General features: G+C 43.2%; 1 protein-coding gene across 4 annotated transcripts in view; it reads right to left on the bottom strand.

Moving 5' to 3' along the window:
* Positions 1-176: 176 nt before the first annotated feature.
* The window catches only part of WIPF1 (WAS/WASL interacting protein family member 1), a 54324-nt gene continuing 35752 nt past the window's right edge, over positions 177-18748 (bottom strand). For 2 of the 4 annotated variants that reach the window (XM_079310349.1, XM_079310350.1), the window contains exons 3-9: positions 16429-16517; positions 14862-14991; positions 12501-12668; positions 10560-11315; positions 7904-8116; positions 6243-6356; positions 177-4943 (exon numbers count right to left, since the gene is read on the bottom strand). In XM_079310349.1, the coding sequence (XP_079166475.1) occupies positions 4888-4943; positions 6243-6356; positions 7904-8116; positions 10560-11315; positions 12501-12668; positions 14862-14991; positions 16429-16479 (1488 nt within the window). In that variant the 5' untranslated portion in view covers positions 16480-16517 and the 3' untranslated portion in view covers positions 177-4887. The other 2 variants (XM_079310351.1, XM_079310352.1) reach the window with 2 other exon arrangements.

The raw sequence follows: 18748 nt of genomic DNA, 5'->3' as shown, positions 1-18748 counted from the left end.
ACAGAAGTCCTCTGAGCATTACTGCTGTGCTGCTGTCCAATGGCAGACAGGAGAGGAGGGGAACAGCTCACCCCAGCTCCTGCCAGGCTCACTGCTCTGCTCCTGCTAAAGCCAACATGTGCTTTTGTCAAAGAAGTAACTGTGATTGATCTCAGTGTAACAGTCTGCACCACCAATTAAATAAAAGTAAAATTTATTTGGTATAGGACAGAAAAATAAGGAGAACAAAATCACTTACAAAATAAATGTTAAGCAAAAAAAATTCACAGAACTAGATTAATATTTTATAAAAAGCTCAAACTTTAAGCATCTTATAGAAATGTTACTTTCTGCTCAGCCTGTTTTATGTTTCTCTCTCTCTTGTGTGCCTTTCGAAGTCCAAATTTACGTCTTCCTCTGCATGCATTAGTTTACACTAAGCAGTATTTACCACAGACAAACTGTATTTCAAAATGATAACATGGAAGGTTACTCCCTTAAGCCATGTAGTTTCCATTTTTGCTTTTTTAATCTGCATACCTACCTGCTGCATACTCACTGAGACCATACACACATCCCCTGCTTCTGCCTGAGTCATTCCATACTCCCCTCTTTGCCAATGCTTCCGTTTAGATTTTAACTGAATGGTCCAAACACATCCATCTTACAGGCTACAAGATCCCCGTTTTCTTCCAATGCACATGAATAACCATTCCATTAATTTGCATTAAAAGTGCTCCTGGATATCTTAGGTAAGAGATTCTCATTATTTTCTGGTAAATACTGTTTGAAAGATTAAAGCTCACACAATCTGTGTTGCATGGAGTCAACGTACCGCTGTAACAGGTTGTTTGCACCCAGCTGTGGGATGAAGGTGTTCACACCACTGCAATGTGGAACTACAAAATGCACATTTTATACCATAATTTTTACTTCAGTACTAGCAACAACATTCTGCCAATTGGTTTTTACTTCCTTGAGCAATCTTCTCTTTCCAGTGTCCTGTGGCCAAGGGGCCCTCTCTAGGTCTCTCAACATTGGATATTCTGCTTTAAATAATCTCAGTTTGATCACTCAGCTCCGTTCTTTACCTCCAAGACAAAAAGTACCCTTTCAACTTCCATACTTTTGTACAGGAGATTGTTGTGTTACAATACATGTGATGCATGATAGCAGTTTAGCTCCCCCATCCTCCATTCCAAGACAGATCTGCTTCTACAAGTGTAATTCAGACAGCTAATGCTGCAAGGAGAAACTACCACCCAGTTTTTAAAGTGACAATATAAGGAACTTCTTTCACATTGCTATCTTGCAGAAAACAATACCTTATGACTCTCTTAGTGTTGGGAAATGCTGGCTTTTAAACAAGAACTTTGTGATGTTATTTATTTCATTTACAGAAATATACACTTCCTGAAACAAGCTGAGTTTCCTTTAACAACTCTAAACATTCATCACTGTAACCTCTTCTCCCAATGGCTGGAGCAGAAAGTCATAACAAACATAACATATGCTTTTCTTCCAAAAATATAGAGAAATTATTTTTACATGGTACAAAATTCATTGTCATTTTATTTATGGAGTTGAATTAAACAAAAAAAAACCATCCGTGGCCGTTGTCACACAGTGCGAGCCTCAGTGATAATGTAAGAAGACAGGCTGAGGTGTGAGGGTTTATAATACAATGCCATTGAAACAAACCCAGCAAATCCAATATGCAAGCAGTGAATCAAATGTAGTTCTGTAACCTATGCAACCACACTGAAGTCAGCTGGGCTGTGTGGACAGCAGCGTCAGACACTGGTTTTGGGACAGGTCTAAATTTGAGAGCAATACCAGCAAATTGATTGTGAAGCCAACAGGTGCCCAAATACACCTCACCTACACACTGAGCTCCACCTGGAGTTAGCAAATTGAGCACACAACAATAGGGCTTGGCTCAAACACTGTAAAATGCTACTGTTGGCACTATTCAGTTAGGACCTGGAAGAGCAATGTCTATTAATTCTTTTACTGAGACACAGAAAAGTTGACTATAAAAGTCATAAGGCACCATTGATTCAACCTGTTTTGTATTATTCTTTTTTAACACTTCATAGTGAAATAAATACTTTAATACTGATCATACTGTATATAGCTATTGCTACATGAAGCAATATATTGAATGATAAAATGCTGCATTGTTCTGGAATACATCTAGGGATTTTTACAGCTAAACATATAAAAATGGAAACAGTGTTGTTATGTGAACAAAAATGCCAATTTCTGCAGTATTAAGCCATTTTACATGTATACCAAATGTATGTCTATTCTGAAGAGATTTCTAGAATAAAAAAGAATTGCTAAAACCTAAGCATCTCAGGATTCTTGGCTTGTTAACTGGGGCCTTTTACACAGCACATTTTAAAGTGAAACTGAAGCTGGTTTTCCAAGTCTTTGGTACTGGTCCAGATTTTTGAACAGAAAACCTTGCTGGAATGACCAAATACAAAATATTTTGAATGATACAGAGAATTGGCAGAACATTGGGCAGCATTTGCATTGACTTAGCAAAGTAAAACAATCACATCGGAAGCAGGTAAGTTATAAACAAGGTATTTCTAGAGGGTTGGGGGTTTTTTTTGGCTGCATAGCTATTTGGATATTAACAAGGATTTGGCAGGTCAAGGTACTGAAAATATTGTATTCTTAAATTCAAAATATTGTTCCTTAGAAAGGTATTAAGTGCTTCAGTTTTAAAATATGAATACAATAATTTATCCTTTAAGTTATTATCCAAAAAATCTTATTTGGACTTCTATTCACAAAATAACATCCCAAAGAGACAGGCACTTTTAGTGACACCCATAAAATACATACATAAATTCAGCATTGTGCCAGGTTTGACCCCAAAGCACACCTGTCACATGGAGGTCCCACCAGTATCTGTTTAAGAAACTCTTATAGCCAGGATCCTGCAACTGGATGTGGATCCATCCCTGCGCCTGCGCATTTAATTGCAGGTTCAAGACTATAAACAGTAACTTAAAATAGGTCATCAGATTCAAAAATGTAAAAAACAGGTACAGAATCAAATGCTATCACAGCTAAAAAGATTTTGTAAACAAACACTGAAAAAGACCAAATTAAATTTGATCTGGCCAAGTCCAACTCTAGTCTCATCCTCTTCAATGTGATGTTCAGGCTGCCAGGCAGAAAGCAGATCTGCCCCTTCCTGCTCACAGACAGTGCAAAAAGGCCCATGCACTGATATTTCAGCAGGGTCCAGACTCTCTTTGGCTAAATTCCCTAGGAATTCTTTCAAAGACTGACCTCATTCTAGCCGCAGAGTGTATTTAGGATCATGTCTCCCATGGTAGAGAAACATTTTCTTAACCTACATGACTAGTTTCTATGTTTAATTTTGGGTTTTTTTGAGCAACACCCTGTGAAGCACAGCTGCTGACATAGGCTTGGTAGGGATCCCAAGGAACACACTGAAGAAACGTACTGCTGATGAGACTGAGGGGACATTTTTCAGAGCTAAAATTTAAAGGTCCAAATTAACAATCATTCACCAATATTTCAAATCCAGAATTATAATCTTCCCCTAATTTCCAAAGGCATTTTATACACACTTAGATCCACTTGTAAAATTCACTCATACAGTGAGTTCTTTTCGCATACACAAAATTCAAAAGCCATTCAACATATTAACCACTTGCCACAATGGTAGAATACTTTACTCTTTTTTCTATCAATGCAGCTCTCTGTAGAGACTCCTTTCAGCAAAGTTTGAAAGGACAGGCTTCATGGCCAATTGAGCAGACCAAATCTTTCCATTTCTCTTGACCCAGAGCAGACAGCAAATTTTGGATGCTCCCACTTGAATGTACAAACCCCGCACCCGTCTCACATCAAAGAGCTCTCACTGAGTAAGTTGTGATCTCAGCTCTACCATAATGGAAGTTGAACACAAACTCTCTGAGACTTGTGACCTAAGTGCCAAGGAGCTTTTTAAGTCAAACTCCATCGTTTAGTTGTACCAAAGAAACAACTAGAAAGCAGTCTGTGGAGCACTGGCATTAGTGATGCTTTATGGGAGGAGCCTGCAACTACAGTAATTGCTGTGCTGGCACTCAGACTACCTTCTGAGGACTGTGTGCATGCAGAATCAGGCAGAGGGCATTACAGCAATCCAGGGCACAGATGACATGATGTGGGTTGGTCCACATAAGAGTAGGCGAGAATTAGGTCACAGAACACATAAAACTATTAAAAAATATGAAACAGGGATAAAAAATATGGATATTTTTATGCTGATGAATTCTTCACTTGTGCTTTTCTTTGGAAGATTCTCTGCAGATAAAAACAAGGCCAGAGACATTCCATCCTTGAGGCAGAATGTGCTGTGCATTGTTTAAGATTTGCCTGACTAAGCTGAAGTGAAAAAAGTTAAAGATGAACTCTTTGTCACCATGTAGTAGGTCTATGGCTTGCAGAAGCAGATAGGCTTAGTTAGGCATGCAAAGAAGCATCCAGGGGACTCCTGGCTACACTTTTTACTCAGCAACTGTTTTTTTTTAAACATCAAATACTTTACCATTAAAATAATACAGCTACTGCACCCAAAGTGAATGAAACAGCTTTGTTCAAGCTCTATCAGATGCAAAGCCAGACCCATGGAGCTCTCCAGGGGACGGGGTTGGACAAGTAAGCATGATGCATGTATGTTCTGTAGGGTCCACAAAACGCCTGCAGTTTAAGCAAATAAAATTCAGAGCTTTGAGCAACTATAGTCCATAAGCCACATCTATTACTCCTGTAATAGAGACTGAAGACAAACAACTTTCCAGTCATGTGGACAGGAGAGCTGACTTGAGGGAAACTTGAGAACAGATGTCACCCAGAGATGGGCCAGAACCCATTTCACCTTGGTATAGGTGGGAGCGGGGGGGCACCTCTTTCTTTTCGGACAGACCCACCTAAAAGAGAAAGAAGGTTTTTTTGTGTTACTCCTCCTAGAATACTCCTTCTTTTGAATGGGGAGTTTATATCCAAGCAATTAATTCAGTAACTAGTGAAGATCTACTAATTTTCATGCCTGGCCATTAAAAAAAAAAAACAAAACAAACCAATGTTTGTAGAGTTTCTGGTTAGTTTATTAAACAACGCCAGAACTTCAAACACTGTAAAACAACATTTTTAATTCATGCTATCCCTATGCCTGGAAAGCACATGTATTTTGATCCATTGTACCCTTCCCAAAACAGACTGATAGTTCTTGTTAGCCTTACTAATTTATGTGAATGTGCAACTTCTCAGTGCTACTTGCAATACATGCAAATCTCAACAAAAAGTCGCAAGCTCTAAACACAGTAAAATTTCAAAGCTCTTTATGTTTTTCACTATATGAAGATTTTCACAGCAAACTCATAAAAGGAAACACAAAAAACCATGTATGTTACTTTGCTTTCCTTTGTGGACTAATACAAATGGGATGACGCTAACAGGGCAAAGTGAATAGTCAGAGACTAACAGGAATCAGCTTCAAACCAAAACTTTGTTATCTGGAAACAGGAGGGAAATATCTGAGTATAAATATGATTACAAGGTAACTATGAGCCACCAGTGTCACTGGCTGTTAAAGAAGTAGTTGATCCTTGGATGTATCAGACAAAATGCCACTAAAGAAGACAGGAAACATCCATGCTGTTGTGGAAGAGATGTTTAAAATCTGAGCTGGAACAGCATGTAATACTGATTGGAAAAGACAAAACCAAAAAGAAATGTATACCTAAGCATCCCTGATGATCAGAGAACATGGCTTGGAAGCAGAGTGTAGTGCATCCAGATTTAATTAGCCCAGCAAAACAAAAACTGAGAGGAGGATACAACTGTTGTCTCAAAAAACATAAGGAGTTTAGCACACAAGAAGAGAGAACAACTGAACTCAAGGATGATGCTGGCATAAAAATAAATGAATTGTACATGAATTTAGATGGGAAATGAGGAGAAAATCCTCATTTTCTGGTGCTTAAGAGCAGAAGGGCTGACTATAATGGCAGAGCTGGTCACTTACAGTACATGTTTCAGCTTAAAAAACAAACAATTCTCCACTCAAAAAGTTTAGCAGGCTTGTACCTGTGAACCTGCATTTAGCTTTTCCTGTGTGGTGAGGAAGGATGATCAGATTGTTAGTCTGAAAAGTCTGGAAACCTCAGCATACAGACTCTTCCCCATGCACACTGGTTTTAGGACAATACACTGAAATTCCAACTTACCTCTACTGTCATTTCTTGCTAGTTTACTGGGATAACTTCTGTTCATGGGTACATATGGCTCCGGAGGTGGCAAATCAGATATTGGATGAAAAGAAAATCTGCTTTCCCATTCATCTGAAAAAAATCCCATGCAATTTACTCATTAGTTTTCTGACATAGCTGAGGAAAGTAAATTGACATTATGTTTAATGCATGTTTTATATTGCAAAATGCACTGAACCAGCAGTCTCTTAGGAAGTCAGGGAAGATAGATTTATTTTAGTGGAATTATGGCTGTTTTCCTAATCTGTGGTTTTGCATTAAATTGGCAAAATGATCAGTTAAAGTTGATAAAAATTTTAATTCCCAAATTAATCTAAATTAATCTTACTCACACACACACACATGCTACCAGAACTGCCTAGTTTCTCCTACTTAGAACAGTATTTTGTATAGAATTTACCAATATTCATGTGTCATTGATACACCAACCTCAAAAGCATCATTAAAAGCACACTCCTATAAGCATTGCTTTTTCTCTTTTAATATTTATAATGGAAGAAGAAAAATAACCATCATGCTAAAATTTATGAGAGAATCCTGTATACAACTAGTTCAAAAATGGAAAAAAGCATCATTGAAGCTATATCCCTTGAGACTACAGGGGCCCTTTTGTTGTACTTACTGAGTCTATAGAATTCTACATAAAGCAAGCTAACCAGTTTCCTCATTGAAATAGTAGGAAAGGTTCCAAGAGCTCTGTTCTGCACCCGATTTTGAAAGCAGAAGGAAGAAAGTGTGGGCTAATTTAAACTTTGCAATTTCTTCACTTGCTTGCTTCAGGACTTCGCAACCTTAACTTTCTTGAGATATTGCTGTATTTTACTGTGTAATGTAATGAAAAGCTGAGTAAGTTCTACCTGGCATTTGTACCTGTGGTTATTTGCTGGATCCAGTTTTTCTGTTTACTCCCAATCAGAAACCAGTGTGTAAAGGAGCTGCATGTTCTGAACCCTGCAAATGACTTGTGTAGGAAGAAATATGCCTGTAACCCATCTGCCTTACCTGATGCGTAAAAATGTTTCAAAAGCCTGAGTTATAGTTTAATTTTTGCTTTTTTCTAACCTTATAAATGTCAGGAATACCAATTTTGGCCTCCTGTGATGAACTGAAGGATTTATCTGTTCTATGCAAATAGCAAACAATTAAAAAGAAAAGCATGACAAATCTTTAAAACAGCAATCTTGGACCTCATCTTTTTAATAAACACCAGCAGAAATAGATACTTGACATTTTCAGCAATGTTCTGACAATCTCTTCCCTCATCTGTTTTTCAGCTTTCTGCTTTTGAGTCATCTAACTTGTTCCGACTTCCAAAGCGTCAGTGTAGCTGTGGTTTGAATTCATATTAGAGTTGAAACAATTCCCTTCCTTTTTTCAGGGTATTTTTCATAGGGTTATTTTGTACTGATGACTTTGCAATTCTGCTTTATGCTTGGCATATTTATTCTGTTCTGACTCACGGGGGGTTAATTGCGACCCAAGTGACACCTCTGTTGGTTAGAAATCAAAAGGCTGGCACTAGAAACGAAGTCTTTATCCCAAACCTTCTATTGAGGTATTAGGGGCAAAAGCCGCTAGCCCTTGTCTGTGGAGGGCACACAGGTGGGAGGATGGCTCACCGTCGCCGGGCTCCTGGAAGCCGTTCCTGACCGCTGCTGAGGGCGGCGGCGGCGGCGGCGGCGCTGCCGAGCCCGGCCGGTCCGGGGGAAGCGGGGGCCGTGCTCCGCCTCTCTGGCTGTCCAGCCCCGCACGGGAGGGCAGCTGGGGAGTGCTGGGCAAAGCCCTGGAAGTGCTTCCATTCCTGCTTATGGGAGGAGGTGGCGGGAGCGGGCCTACAAGGCAAGAAGCAAGCACACAAACACTGTTAAATTTCACATTGGGGATTACCCTGCCAGTGTAAAGCCACTGCTGTCATCCCAAAGCCTCCCACTAACAAAAGGGGCTGGTTTAGGGCCCTCAGCACCCACTTCCCTGCTCTCCAGGGTTCTCTAGGGATCTAGTGCTACTTTGGAGAGTACAGCTCAGTGGAGCAGGATGTATCTAAACATAAATACACGGCAGTGTCCACAAGCCCCTTCCCCTCAGCTACAGAAGCCTCTGTAGCAGTCCCAGCGCTTGAAGCTACGTTTAAAGCACTCCACATTAACAGTGGCCTCAATAAGCAGAAGTCCCAGCTGGAATTCAGGCTGCTGTGGAGGTCAGAACCCTAACACATTTCCTTTCTATGTAGCATTACAATGCAAGAGGAGGCATAGCAGAAGGCACCTGCTACCCTCAGAGGCTCTTTGTCCATCAGGGTGGTCCCCTCTGGCTGTCACAGCCAGGGGCTGTGGGGACACACAGGGGAGCTCTGCCCAGGAGTGGTTGTGTTATGCAGCAGCTCATCAGCTCACTCATTTATAAACAAATGAGCTGCATGACAGGTTTTTCAATAGTTGGAGCATGTCCACCTTCCTGTAAACTGGAAACAAGCCTCACACACAGACTGGCATTTCCAGTGTTTGGGTATCTGTAACTGGCATGGATGTGACAGGTCAAATACGAAGACACAGGACCCAGGGCTGTCCTGAGGCAGGGGAAGAGTGCTTCTACAAAAAAGTAAAGAAAGACAGGAAAGCTGCTTCTGCCAGGGAGAAAAGTGACCATGGTTAGGACATGAGAAGGTGAAGCAGAGGGTGTGGAGAGTTACGCACGTTCAAAAGTCTCACTACCTCTGTTTGGTGCAGTTGGGCAACTGACAATTATGTTAATTTTCAATAAATGCTTCCCTGTCTTGATGAAATCTACCTGCAGACATGCACTCTGAAAAGAGAGCAGTAGATATTGTGTCGCCAGCAACAAGCATTGAAATGTTTCAAGAAACTTGCTGTACTTTGTGTATTTTTGCTCCCCTTTTTATTTTACAAATTACTAAAGTTTGCCTTCACGGAATGGTTTCAAAGAATGAGAAGTATTCAGCAACTTTCAGAATAGTTTTGCTTGCTCTCTCTAAACCCAGCTAAACTCCATTGTCTATACTGAACTGCTGCAGAACAGGTGTATTTATGTTTAAAATGTATTGCTACAACTTCCTTCTACTTACTGTGTCTGAATTGAGCCAGAAGAAAGTTAGCTCAGGTTTGCTAAAACCATCTGCCTCAGAAAAAGATCAACTAGAACATCACTGATGGAAGGCTGTTCAAGGCTGAAAAAAACTCCTGCAAGTGACTGAATAATTGCAGACACTCTGCAACTTTGATCTATCCCCTCAGTCAATTGCAATGGGATTTCTCTGATTTGTTTACTGCAGGCTGCACTAGCATTGTACCATTCTCTGGGCTGGCAACCAGCTGCACAAAGCACAATTTCAGGGCCACTATTTTCTGTAGCTGCACAGCTGCTGTAGGTGCTGGAGATCCAGGGCTGGTTCAATGAGCTGGAAAGCAACATAGCTGGCTGTGGGAGCTCCTGTGACATTAATTTCTATTGTCTAGGACTGGGCCGGCTAGAGATGATTTCTGAGTTTATTCCAAAGAAAGGTAACTCTATGGAGTTTCCCAGCAGTATCTTTTGTGCAATGCTTTTCTCCACCTGATGTTACAGGGCACAATTGTACCTACATTTTCTCATCTCAAGGGACAACTACTAGGTATCAGAAAGCTGAGTTACAATGTGCAATTCTTTAAAGTTATGAACCATAATTGCCACAGAGGACGAAGTACATTATGAAATTGCTCAAAGGAGACAAATCTACTTTTTGTCTAATTTGATATCTACATATGGCAAGAAACAACACTTAGTCATGCTGTAACAAGTGCTATTACATTTAACAACTGTCGGCTAGGTCTTTCATTAAAGCTATTTGTATTTGACTGTGTTTGTGTCTCCGAACACGTAGCAGGTCAGGTTCCAAAAACCTCCACTCTCCAGAACTCGACCATTAACTTACGCTGGTTGACTCAGGAAGTCAGATGCTGTCATTTACTAAAAGCTTCTTCGCTTCAAAGAATGTAATGGGGAAATCCATTTGCAACTCTTTTCAATTACATAATGAAAGTTACCAAGATCTGTAGAAGTACACGTGAGCACACTGGTGATGCACTTTGACTTTCCTTAAGCCACCGTGATGCCCACAAACCCTCGCTTCCAGCAGCAGAATCCCTGACAGGGATGTCATCCTGGGGTGTGCTTGTTGCATGTGTGAAGCTGGCGAAGGCATGGCCAAAGCACCCATTCCCCGTGCCCCCCGTGGCAGGGAAAGCACCCCTTCCCGTGCCGCCGGTGCCCGCTCCGTACCTGAGCGGCCGGGCGGGTCTCGGACGGGCGGCGGCGGCCTCTCTCCGGGCGGCGGGGGCAGCGGTCCGGAGCGGCCCCCACCGGGCGCCGGGCACGACCCCAGCGAGATGTTCCTCTGCGGCAGCCGCGGCATCTCGTCGCCGCCGGCGGGGACGGGCGGGACCGGGGGCGGCCCCGGCCTGCCGGGGGGCAGCGGGGGCGCCGGGGCGCCGAGCGCGGGCCGGGGGGCGGCGGGCACGGGCGGCTTGCTGTTCTGCGGCGGCGGCAGAGACGCCTCCCGGGCGGCGGGCGGCCGGTGCCCGGCCGGGGGCGGCGGCGGGGGCGGCGGCTTGTCCTCCGCCGGCCGGCCCGGGGTGGGCGGCAGCGGCGGCCGGCCCGAGAAGGGGGGCGCGGGGCCGGGGCCCGGCTGCCGGAGGGACGCGGCCGACCCCGCGGCCCGGCTGCCCGGGAAGGGCGGGGGCGTGGGCCCCAGGCTGGGCTGCCGGTTCAGCCCCGGCACCGGCGGCGACCCCCGGTTGTGCAGGCTGGAGGCGACGGGCCGCGGCGTGCTGGGCACCGGCGGCGGCGCCGCCTCGGGCTTGGAGCCGGCGTCGGGCCTGGGCGGCGGCAGGCGGCTCCTCTGCGGGTCCGGCGCGGCGGAGCGCGGCCCCGAGGGCGGCCCCGGGAAGCGCGGCGGGCCGCTCGGCGGCGAGAAGGGCTTGGCGGCGGCGGAGCGGCCTCCGGGCGGCAGGACGGGCGGCCGGCCTCCCCCGGCGTCTGCGGACACAGGACAGGGAGCATCGGCACCGGGGCTGCGGTTCCGAACGGGCTCTGCGGGCGGCCCGGCACGGGCACCCCTGCCTTGAGGCTCAGCCCCAGCCCCGGTGCCATCGGAAACACTCTAGAGTACCCGCTGACAGCCCGATACTGCTCAGGAGGCACGCGTTAAGCGGCCACAAAGTAACACGAGTGATGCAGCCGTCATACAGCCAGCAATAAAACGTGGAGGGAAGAAAACGGTGAAGAACAAGTACTGAACACTGTCCACCTGAGAGCAAAGAAATCTTGGCTTTTAACATTTAACAACAAAAGTTCAGCAAAAAAGCTCTTTTCGGCCCTTTCTAGTATCTGTGATCTAGGCATGTAGTTGTGCACATCAGGAAGAAGGCAGCTGGCCCTGCAGCTCATAAGAACTGTTCTGCGATGCCAGGAACTTTTGTATTAATACAAGTTCCTAAAAATAGACTGTGACACAATAGAAAATACCAGCTGTGACATTGTTCTGTACACATGTGCTGTGCTGAAAAACTATGTTAGGTTATAAAATATGCAATATTTGTGACACTCTACTACCCCCATTGCATAATCCTTCTTCAACAAGTATGAAATCCTATGTCCTTAAACTTTAAAAACTCAGTGGCCCCAGATGTCCTTCATTTAAAGGGGCTTGGGGCAGCTGTTTTGTCAGACAGAAGCACACTCCAGACAAGCCTCCATATGCAGTGTGTGTATCAGCCAGCTGGGATGCCTCATGCACTCCCTAAGCAGCAAATCACACTGTTGTGGAGCTGACACAAGTTCTTTCCATTTGGAAAGTAGATGCTTTTTCCTGGTGCACAAGAAAGAATTAACCTGGATCTTCCCCTGTTCCCTTCTGATCCTGCACACCCAACAGCTCAGGCAGGACATAAGCTGCCTGACTGTACTTTGCAGGTAGCCATTCAACACTACCAAGATCTTAATTTTGGTCAATAACGAGGAGAATGGGTGGAAAGGGAGTCTGGCTTCTCCCTCACTAAACCTAAAAGTAAGAATAAATCAAAATTCAGGCTGAAAATTACATTTCCTTAGAGCTTACGGTATTTGTTAGCTTTCTCAATCCCAGCAGGTAATTCATTGCAGTGCTATGGAGGTTTTAAGCGATGCCATTTTTTCACACTGGAAATTCAAGGTCTTTCTTACCAGCATCTCGACTTGCAGTACATCTGAGCTTTGGCATTCCTGCTTGAAAAAGGCCTCCAAGGCCAGGTGGTCCACCGCCACCGAAGCCGCCACCGCTGCCACCACCAAAGCCCCCGCCACCGCCGCCACCTCCAAAGCCACCACCACCTCCAGCAGGTCCTTTGGGCTCTGTTGGAAAAAAAGATCCTCTGTGTTAGTGAAGCAAGACTGACCCTGCAAAGTCTCCTCTTTATTAGAGTAATGCTTGTAGCGTGGGAAAAATGGATGAACTTCAAAAGCACAGAAGGTTTGGATCATCACAGCTGCCATCATCACCACCACCACTGTGCTGTGGAGGAGCTGGTGCACTAACCATAATAACCATAGCCTCTGTGCTTTATTAAGCCATCACTTTAGTCTGCTCTAGACTGGAGAGCAGAGAAAATTGCTGCAGAGAATTTGGAACTGAGAACGTATGGGACTTCTGAGAATACAATGTAGTCTTTGTTAGCACCTGTGTTACTTCTTCTGGTTTCTTTGTACTTTTGCTCTCTTATCCTTCCCCTCCACTTCCCCATAAGCAGAAACAGGGTAATCTCATGGGAAAAAGCGAAGGAAAGAGGAAAGCAGAGGGTCCTCCTTGAAGATATCTCTGGGGATAACTGCTGGGAATGCACAGAATTCTCTCATTATTGATGGCATTGCAACATGTCTACTTATTTAAACAAAGCCTAGTAGAGAATGAGATGCCATTTCTATAGGTTCAGAAGTGCAGTGACAGGATCATTAGCTGTTAATGTATCCAGTAGGCAGGAATTATTTTATCAGCCCTCCCCTTTTCTCTCCCATTTCTCTGTAATGTCAATATTTCTGCTGTGACAATTGAATCGCCAAAATTAAAATGAAAGTGTTTCCACAACTGCATTACAGAGAAGAGCCTTATTCAGAGCATCACTGCAAAACAAGCAGTTGCACAGGTTGGGATATCTGAGGAGATCAGCTCTCAGATGCTGGGCCACATAGGCTAAGATCAATTGCCTAATTTTTTGGAATCTTGATTTCCACAACTTTGGGTGGGTAAAAATTTCACTGACTTCAAAGGAATTAAAACGTGTAGATGAAAAACATCTCTAAAAATTTCTCCAAGAAAAAAAGGAAGAGTTCATCCATGCAGGAATGTTTCACATCATCCTTCTCCTTCTTAAGCAGTCAGCTCAGTTTGGCTCTGACTCAGACAGGGTGTTAACCTCTGGAGAAATGCTGCTACCATGGTTTAGTCTTTCATCATGATTTGTTAATACATGTAAATAACATAATAGGCTGCATCATTTTTATCTTACTGTTTGCCCCCTCCTTTAATCCCCTTCAGCTCATTACTATAGCTAGAACATGTAACTTCACATTTAGAGATAATCTTTAAAAACTGTAGCTAACTGATTGCAGAACTGCATCTAATTTTTTTACAATTATTTTTATTTGGTCACACTCCTCTGGGTATTTCCTTCTTTCATCATCATGTTCCTATCACAGGCCAGCCTTTAATTGCATGGCCAAACCTAGACTGAGGTGTATCATATTTGCTAATCAGTCTGTAGAAGTGTCTTTTCTCCTCAGGTGATGAATGCTGTTCCTCTGTCAGCACAGGCCTGTGTTCCTCACTCTTCTCCTGTTTCTGTTCTGCCTTCCCAATACTTTTGCTACATGGACTTCTCTTCTCCAGACTCCTCTTAGCACCTACCAAGATGTGCTGTGAGACACAGCAGCAGCACAGCTGGATAGAGACCTTATTTCCATAAGGTAAGTGGAGTCACTGCCTTGTGCAGTACTGCTGGGCTGGCTGAACAGCAAGGCTCAGCCAAAGAGATAACACCCCTCAGTCACTCCAGGAGTGACAAAACTGCATGCAGCAGTGACACACAGGTACAGCTGTGGCTTCTGGCTCTGATTTTGCACTAAGTGGTACTGGAGCCAATGGTGTCATGCCAGGCAAATACTGTTTATGCAAAAGTAGAGCCTGAAATTCCACTTAATTCTCTGTCCTCTCCTCAGTCCTTATGGGGGTTTTGTTTGTCTATCTGCTGCAGGTCCTCAACAGAACTCCTGGTAGGGCCTGAACAGTTCTCTGATATAAGCAAACAGGAAAATAAACCACTTTATGAGAATTAGCTAACAAATTACATTCACACGTCATAAGCAGTAATTGATTTCTCAGCTGACTGTTCATTCATGATGAATAGAATTTATTTTTATGCATGCCAATTTCTGGCACTTTCTTTTATCTACTCTCATGGCAATTCATCTGATGATATATAAAATAATTTTCTGCTTTCAGATCTGTAGAACCATGCTTATAGAAATTCCAACATGTAGAATCTTACTTACTGTCCAGAATTGGAGCACTTCTGTCATTAGTAACAGTCTTCTTGAGCTTTTTTCCTTTGGTAATATCAGATAATAGAGCATTTCGCCCTGCTTGTTCTGACTTGCTTAGGGATGGCTTTTCAGTATTTGCCTGCAAAACAAAAATTAAAAATGAGGAGGCAAAATAAACCCCAACTTCTAGATACAAAGTTCTGCTCAAATATGGTAGTTACTAGAGACTTCAGTGTCTGGTTTAACAGCATTGGAGTGGGTAGGTAGAATGCCATGTCTAGTTTTATGAATGATATTAAAGGTAGCTGGCCTTGTTACTGACTCAAAGTCCCCAACACTACTGCTATTCTAACCCCCATTATTCATTAGAAACAGAACACTTCCATGTGAATTCATCCTTTTTGAACTCATGATGTAGAATCTCTGATTTTTTTTTTAAAGCCAAGGCATATCTGTGGCAAACTGCCGTTTTGGAGACTGAACAAGAACAAACTACACACATAACTTGATCATACAAGAAGGTGGACATTCTTGAAAGTTGTGGGGAAATACAATTTCTAGATAAATCAGAGCAAAGATGGACCTTTGTCTACTATTTTAGCTTAGATAGAAAAACTTAAAAATGGCAATTTTCAGTAATATTGACCTCTTCATATAGACCAAATAAAACCTTTGGATGTATGAGATTTGTCTCAATGGTCCTCTCTTTTCACTTCATATTTTGGTGACAGTTTTTCAAGAAAGAACAAAAAACCTCCAAATAATGCACTTATATGCACATATACATGCCTCTTTCTTCTAGGAAATGGTGCCTGAAACATTTTCTAGCTTATCAGATCAGTGTTACAGAGATTTCCTGAAAGGTGGGGAGAGTTGTCATGGAGGGAGCAGAGACTCTATCTCGCTTGTGGTGGAAAATGAAGAAAAAACTCATTGGAGACAGCCCATTCTGTGTAGGGTTTTACTCTGTAAATATCTAGGTGCTTCAAACTGGCATTTCAAGAAGCCTCTTCCTTCTTGTCAGTGAGGTGACTGTTTGGAAGGCAAGCACAGCACAAGCTCTATTCCAGTTTAAGTCAGGTCTGATGTAGTTTCACCTACCACACTGTGCCAGCATTGGATCCTGTGCTCTGATACCACAGGCTGGCTGAGGGAGCTATGCTAGCTAAGAGCTATCCTTACCAAATTTAAACAACAGGATTGATTTTTTTTCCAGCTTAAGTCACGGAAGTACTGGAGAAAGTGGGAGTACAGGTTTGGAGAAAGACAAGAGGATAGCAAGACTTCAACTCTCCTCAGACAAGCTGTTGTCTCTCCTCCACATCAGCCACCAGGGTGGGAGGAATAAAAGGATGAAGAGTTAGAGTGGATAGTGATATCCACATGAGAATTGGAAGGCAGTGGAAGTGATGGTCCTTCTCATAGGATCAATGATCAACCATAAACAATATGTTGGAGAGCTTTCCCCAAATATCATGGATACCCTGATCCACACCTGAGTATCTCTGGACATCCTATTCAGAGTGACAAGCAGCAGCAGAGAACAGTGCATATATTTACCTCCAATAAAACTTACCAAGGCCAGTGTTGGGGGTGGAGGGGGAGCTGGAGGGGGAGGCACAGGCATGGTGGAAGACTGAGCTCTGTCTGCGCTTGCTAAGAAACCTGCACAGAAAAACACAAATACACAAAGTCCAGAGATAAATACATCTTAATAAATTTTTACTCAGCTAAAAAAATCCTTGCAACTAGCAGGTTTATCTTCTACATTTTTAAAGTCTAATTAATTGATAAAAAGCACTTTATATTTAATTGTATGGAAATCAGCTGCATCTTTAAACAGGGGCTCTCTACATGATCCCCACTGCCATACAAACCCTTAGATATACATCCAGTTTTGAACACTTACATAGCCCATACACTGCTATGGCAGTGCACAAAATGCAGTAACCAAACTGAACTATGTTAAATCCAACAATCTTGCTCCCATGGAAGTGCTTCAGGATAGCCCCATAGCTATGCCATTAGCCCTTACTCCAAGAAGGCATCACACTTTAAGATCATAACACTGTTATGGGTAGAATGGAACAGCAGAGCTCTGGGATGGGGTCTCATGCTTCTTCCTCTCTCCCTGCTTACTCTGAAGATCCCAAACTCCATTATCATGTCTGAATGAACCTTCCTCCTCAGAAGCAGCACACACAGACACATTCTGGACATTCTCCCTGAGGAGAAAGAGCTAGCAGGCAGCCTGTTCTCTCAGCTTCTGCAGACTGAAAAGCCTGGCTGCTAAAGCTCAGCCTATCACAAGCTTCCCTGCCAGAGACCAGGCTCCCACTTTTCCCCACTCCAAGCTGAACTTTCAGTCTGGGCAATCCTAGGAGGGTCACACCTGAGATACAGGAGATTTATTGCAACAAAATTATGGGAAAACAACCACAAAAAAAGGACCAAGCGTCAAGGACTATCTTTTCAAGTCACAAGGGCTTTTTGTGGCATTTTAGCACACAGCTTACTGGAACAGTGCCTATCAGGGGCTTTGGAGCATTTCTAATAGTGCTATGGCATTTCAGCATGTGCTTTACCCTTTTATCTGAGCTTTCACCCATTTCACCTGAGCCACCTTTAGTAACAATGATTTGCCACTACTTATATAATGTTTGCATAAACCAGGTAAACACAGTGAGAACAGGAACAAGGATAAGTCTCAAGACAACCCCAGGCTAATGGCTGAGGTCCCCAGGGCAGTTATTTACATGAATACACAGCTCTTACTTTTTAAAGTAACTTAATTGTTTTAGATTAAGCCAAAGTGAAGTATAATAGCACAGTATCTGTAAAATCAACATCATGCTGGTACAGTACCCTTTACAGTAAAAATGAACATTAGGAAAATGTGCTGAAAGAAACAAAATGGCATTTGCAGTGAGTCATCACCTAGGAAGTCTGTAATGGCTCTGACATGATCCATGATAAGTGTGTCAGAAAAAACTGTTTAGAAATACAGATTTATCTCATCAGATACTCATACTTCAAAATAATTAGAATACAGCTGTAACCCCCCTTCCCTCCCCCTTCTCCCTCCCAAATTGCTGAGTTACCTTCCTCAGAAGAAGTATTTTCTGAAATAAGACTTTAATGGATTTTGTGCAAAATCTTTAGGGGGCAAGGAGTCAGACGCATCACCCATAGCTCTCGCTGACCATCTAGAAAAATCACGGAGTTCAAAGTGCTGCGAGGCACTAGTGCCATCCGGAGTGTCTGCAGGCTTTCCTCTCCCATACTGCAGAAACTGCTGCCAGTTACTGCGAAAGACGAGCGGAGCAGGGGGGAAGCTGGCGGACAGACAGACGGACTGACAGAGAGGAAACTGTGCGAAGCCAAGCCTACACACTGCTGTGCAAACACACACGTTCAGAGTGCTGCAACAGACCAGCCTGCCCTCCTCAGCCCTCTGCTGCTTACTGAGCATCTTAAGCTCCTCCAGAGAAACAACAGCCTCACATTCAGAGGATCCGCCTGAATTTAGTTATATTACCATCTCCCAAATTGTAGCTCTCATTTGTTACATAAAATTCTGCACAAAGCCCAATCCTTTCCCAATCAGCATATTCTAAATGCAATATCTGAAATCTGAAACCTATTAAAAGCACCAAGACTAATGCTGCTTTGTTCTTCAGCTTCCTGTTTAAAAAAATAGTCAACAGGAAAATTATTTCTTACAGCAGACCACAACCATCCTGTTTCTTAACACAGTCTTTTCACAGCTGCAGTTGTCTCCAGCTTAACTGTGCCATGAGGGTATTTCACCAAGCTTTTAACTGTTTCATTGGATTAAAAAGAGAAATTCTTCTCTCTGCACTGCTTTGCTAAGAAGTTAAAGCAGTCTAGACAAT

The sequence above is a fragment of the Erithacus rubecula genome, assembly GCF_903797595.1.
Source record: "Erithacus rubecula genome assembly, chromosome: 8".
Classification (NCBI taxonomy): Eukaryota; Metazoa; Chordata; class Aves; order Passeriformes; family Muscicapidae; genus Erithacus; species Erithacus rubecula.
Note: the sequence above shows the minus strand (reverse complement) of the source record. Positions and strands in the feature narration are given on the sequence as shown.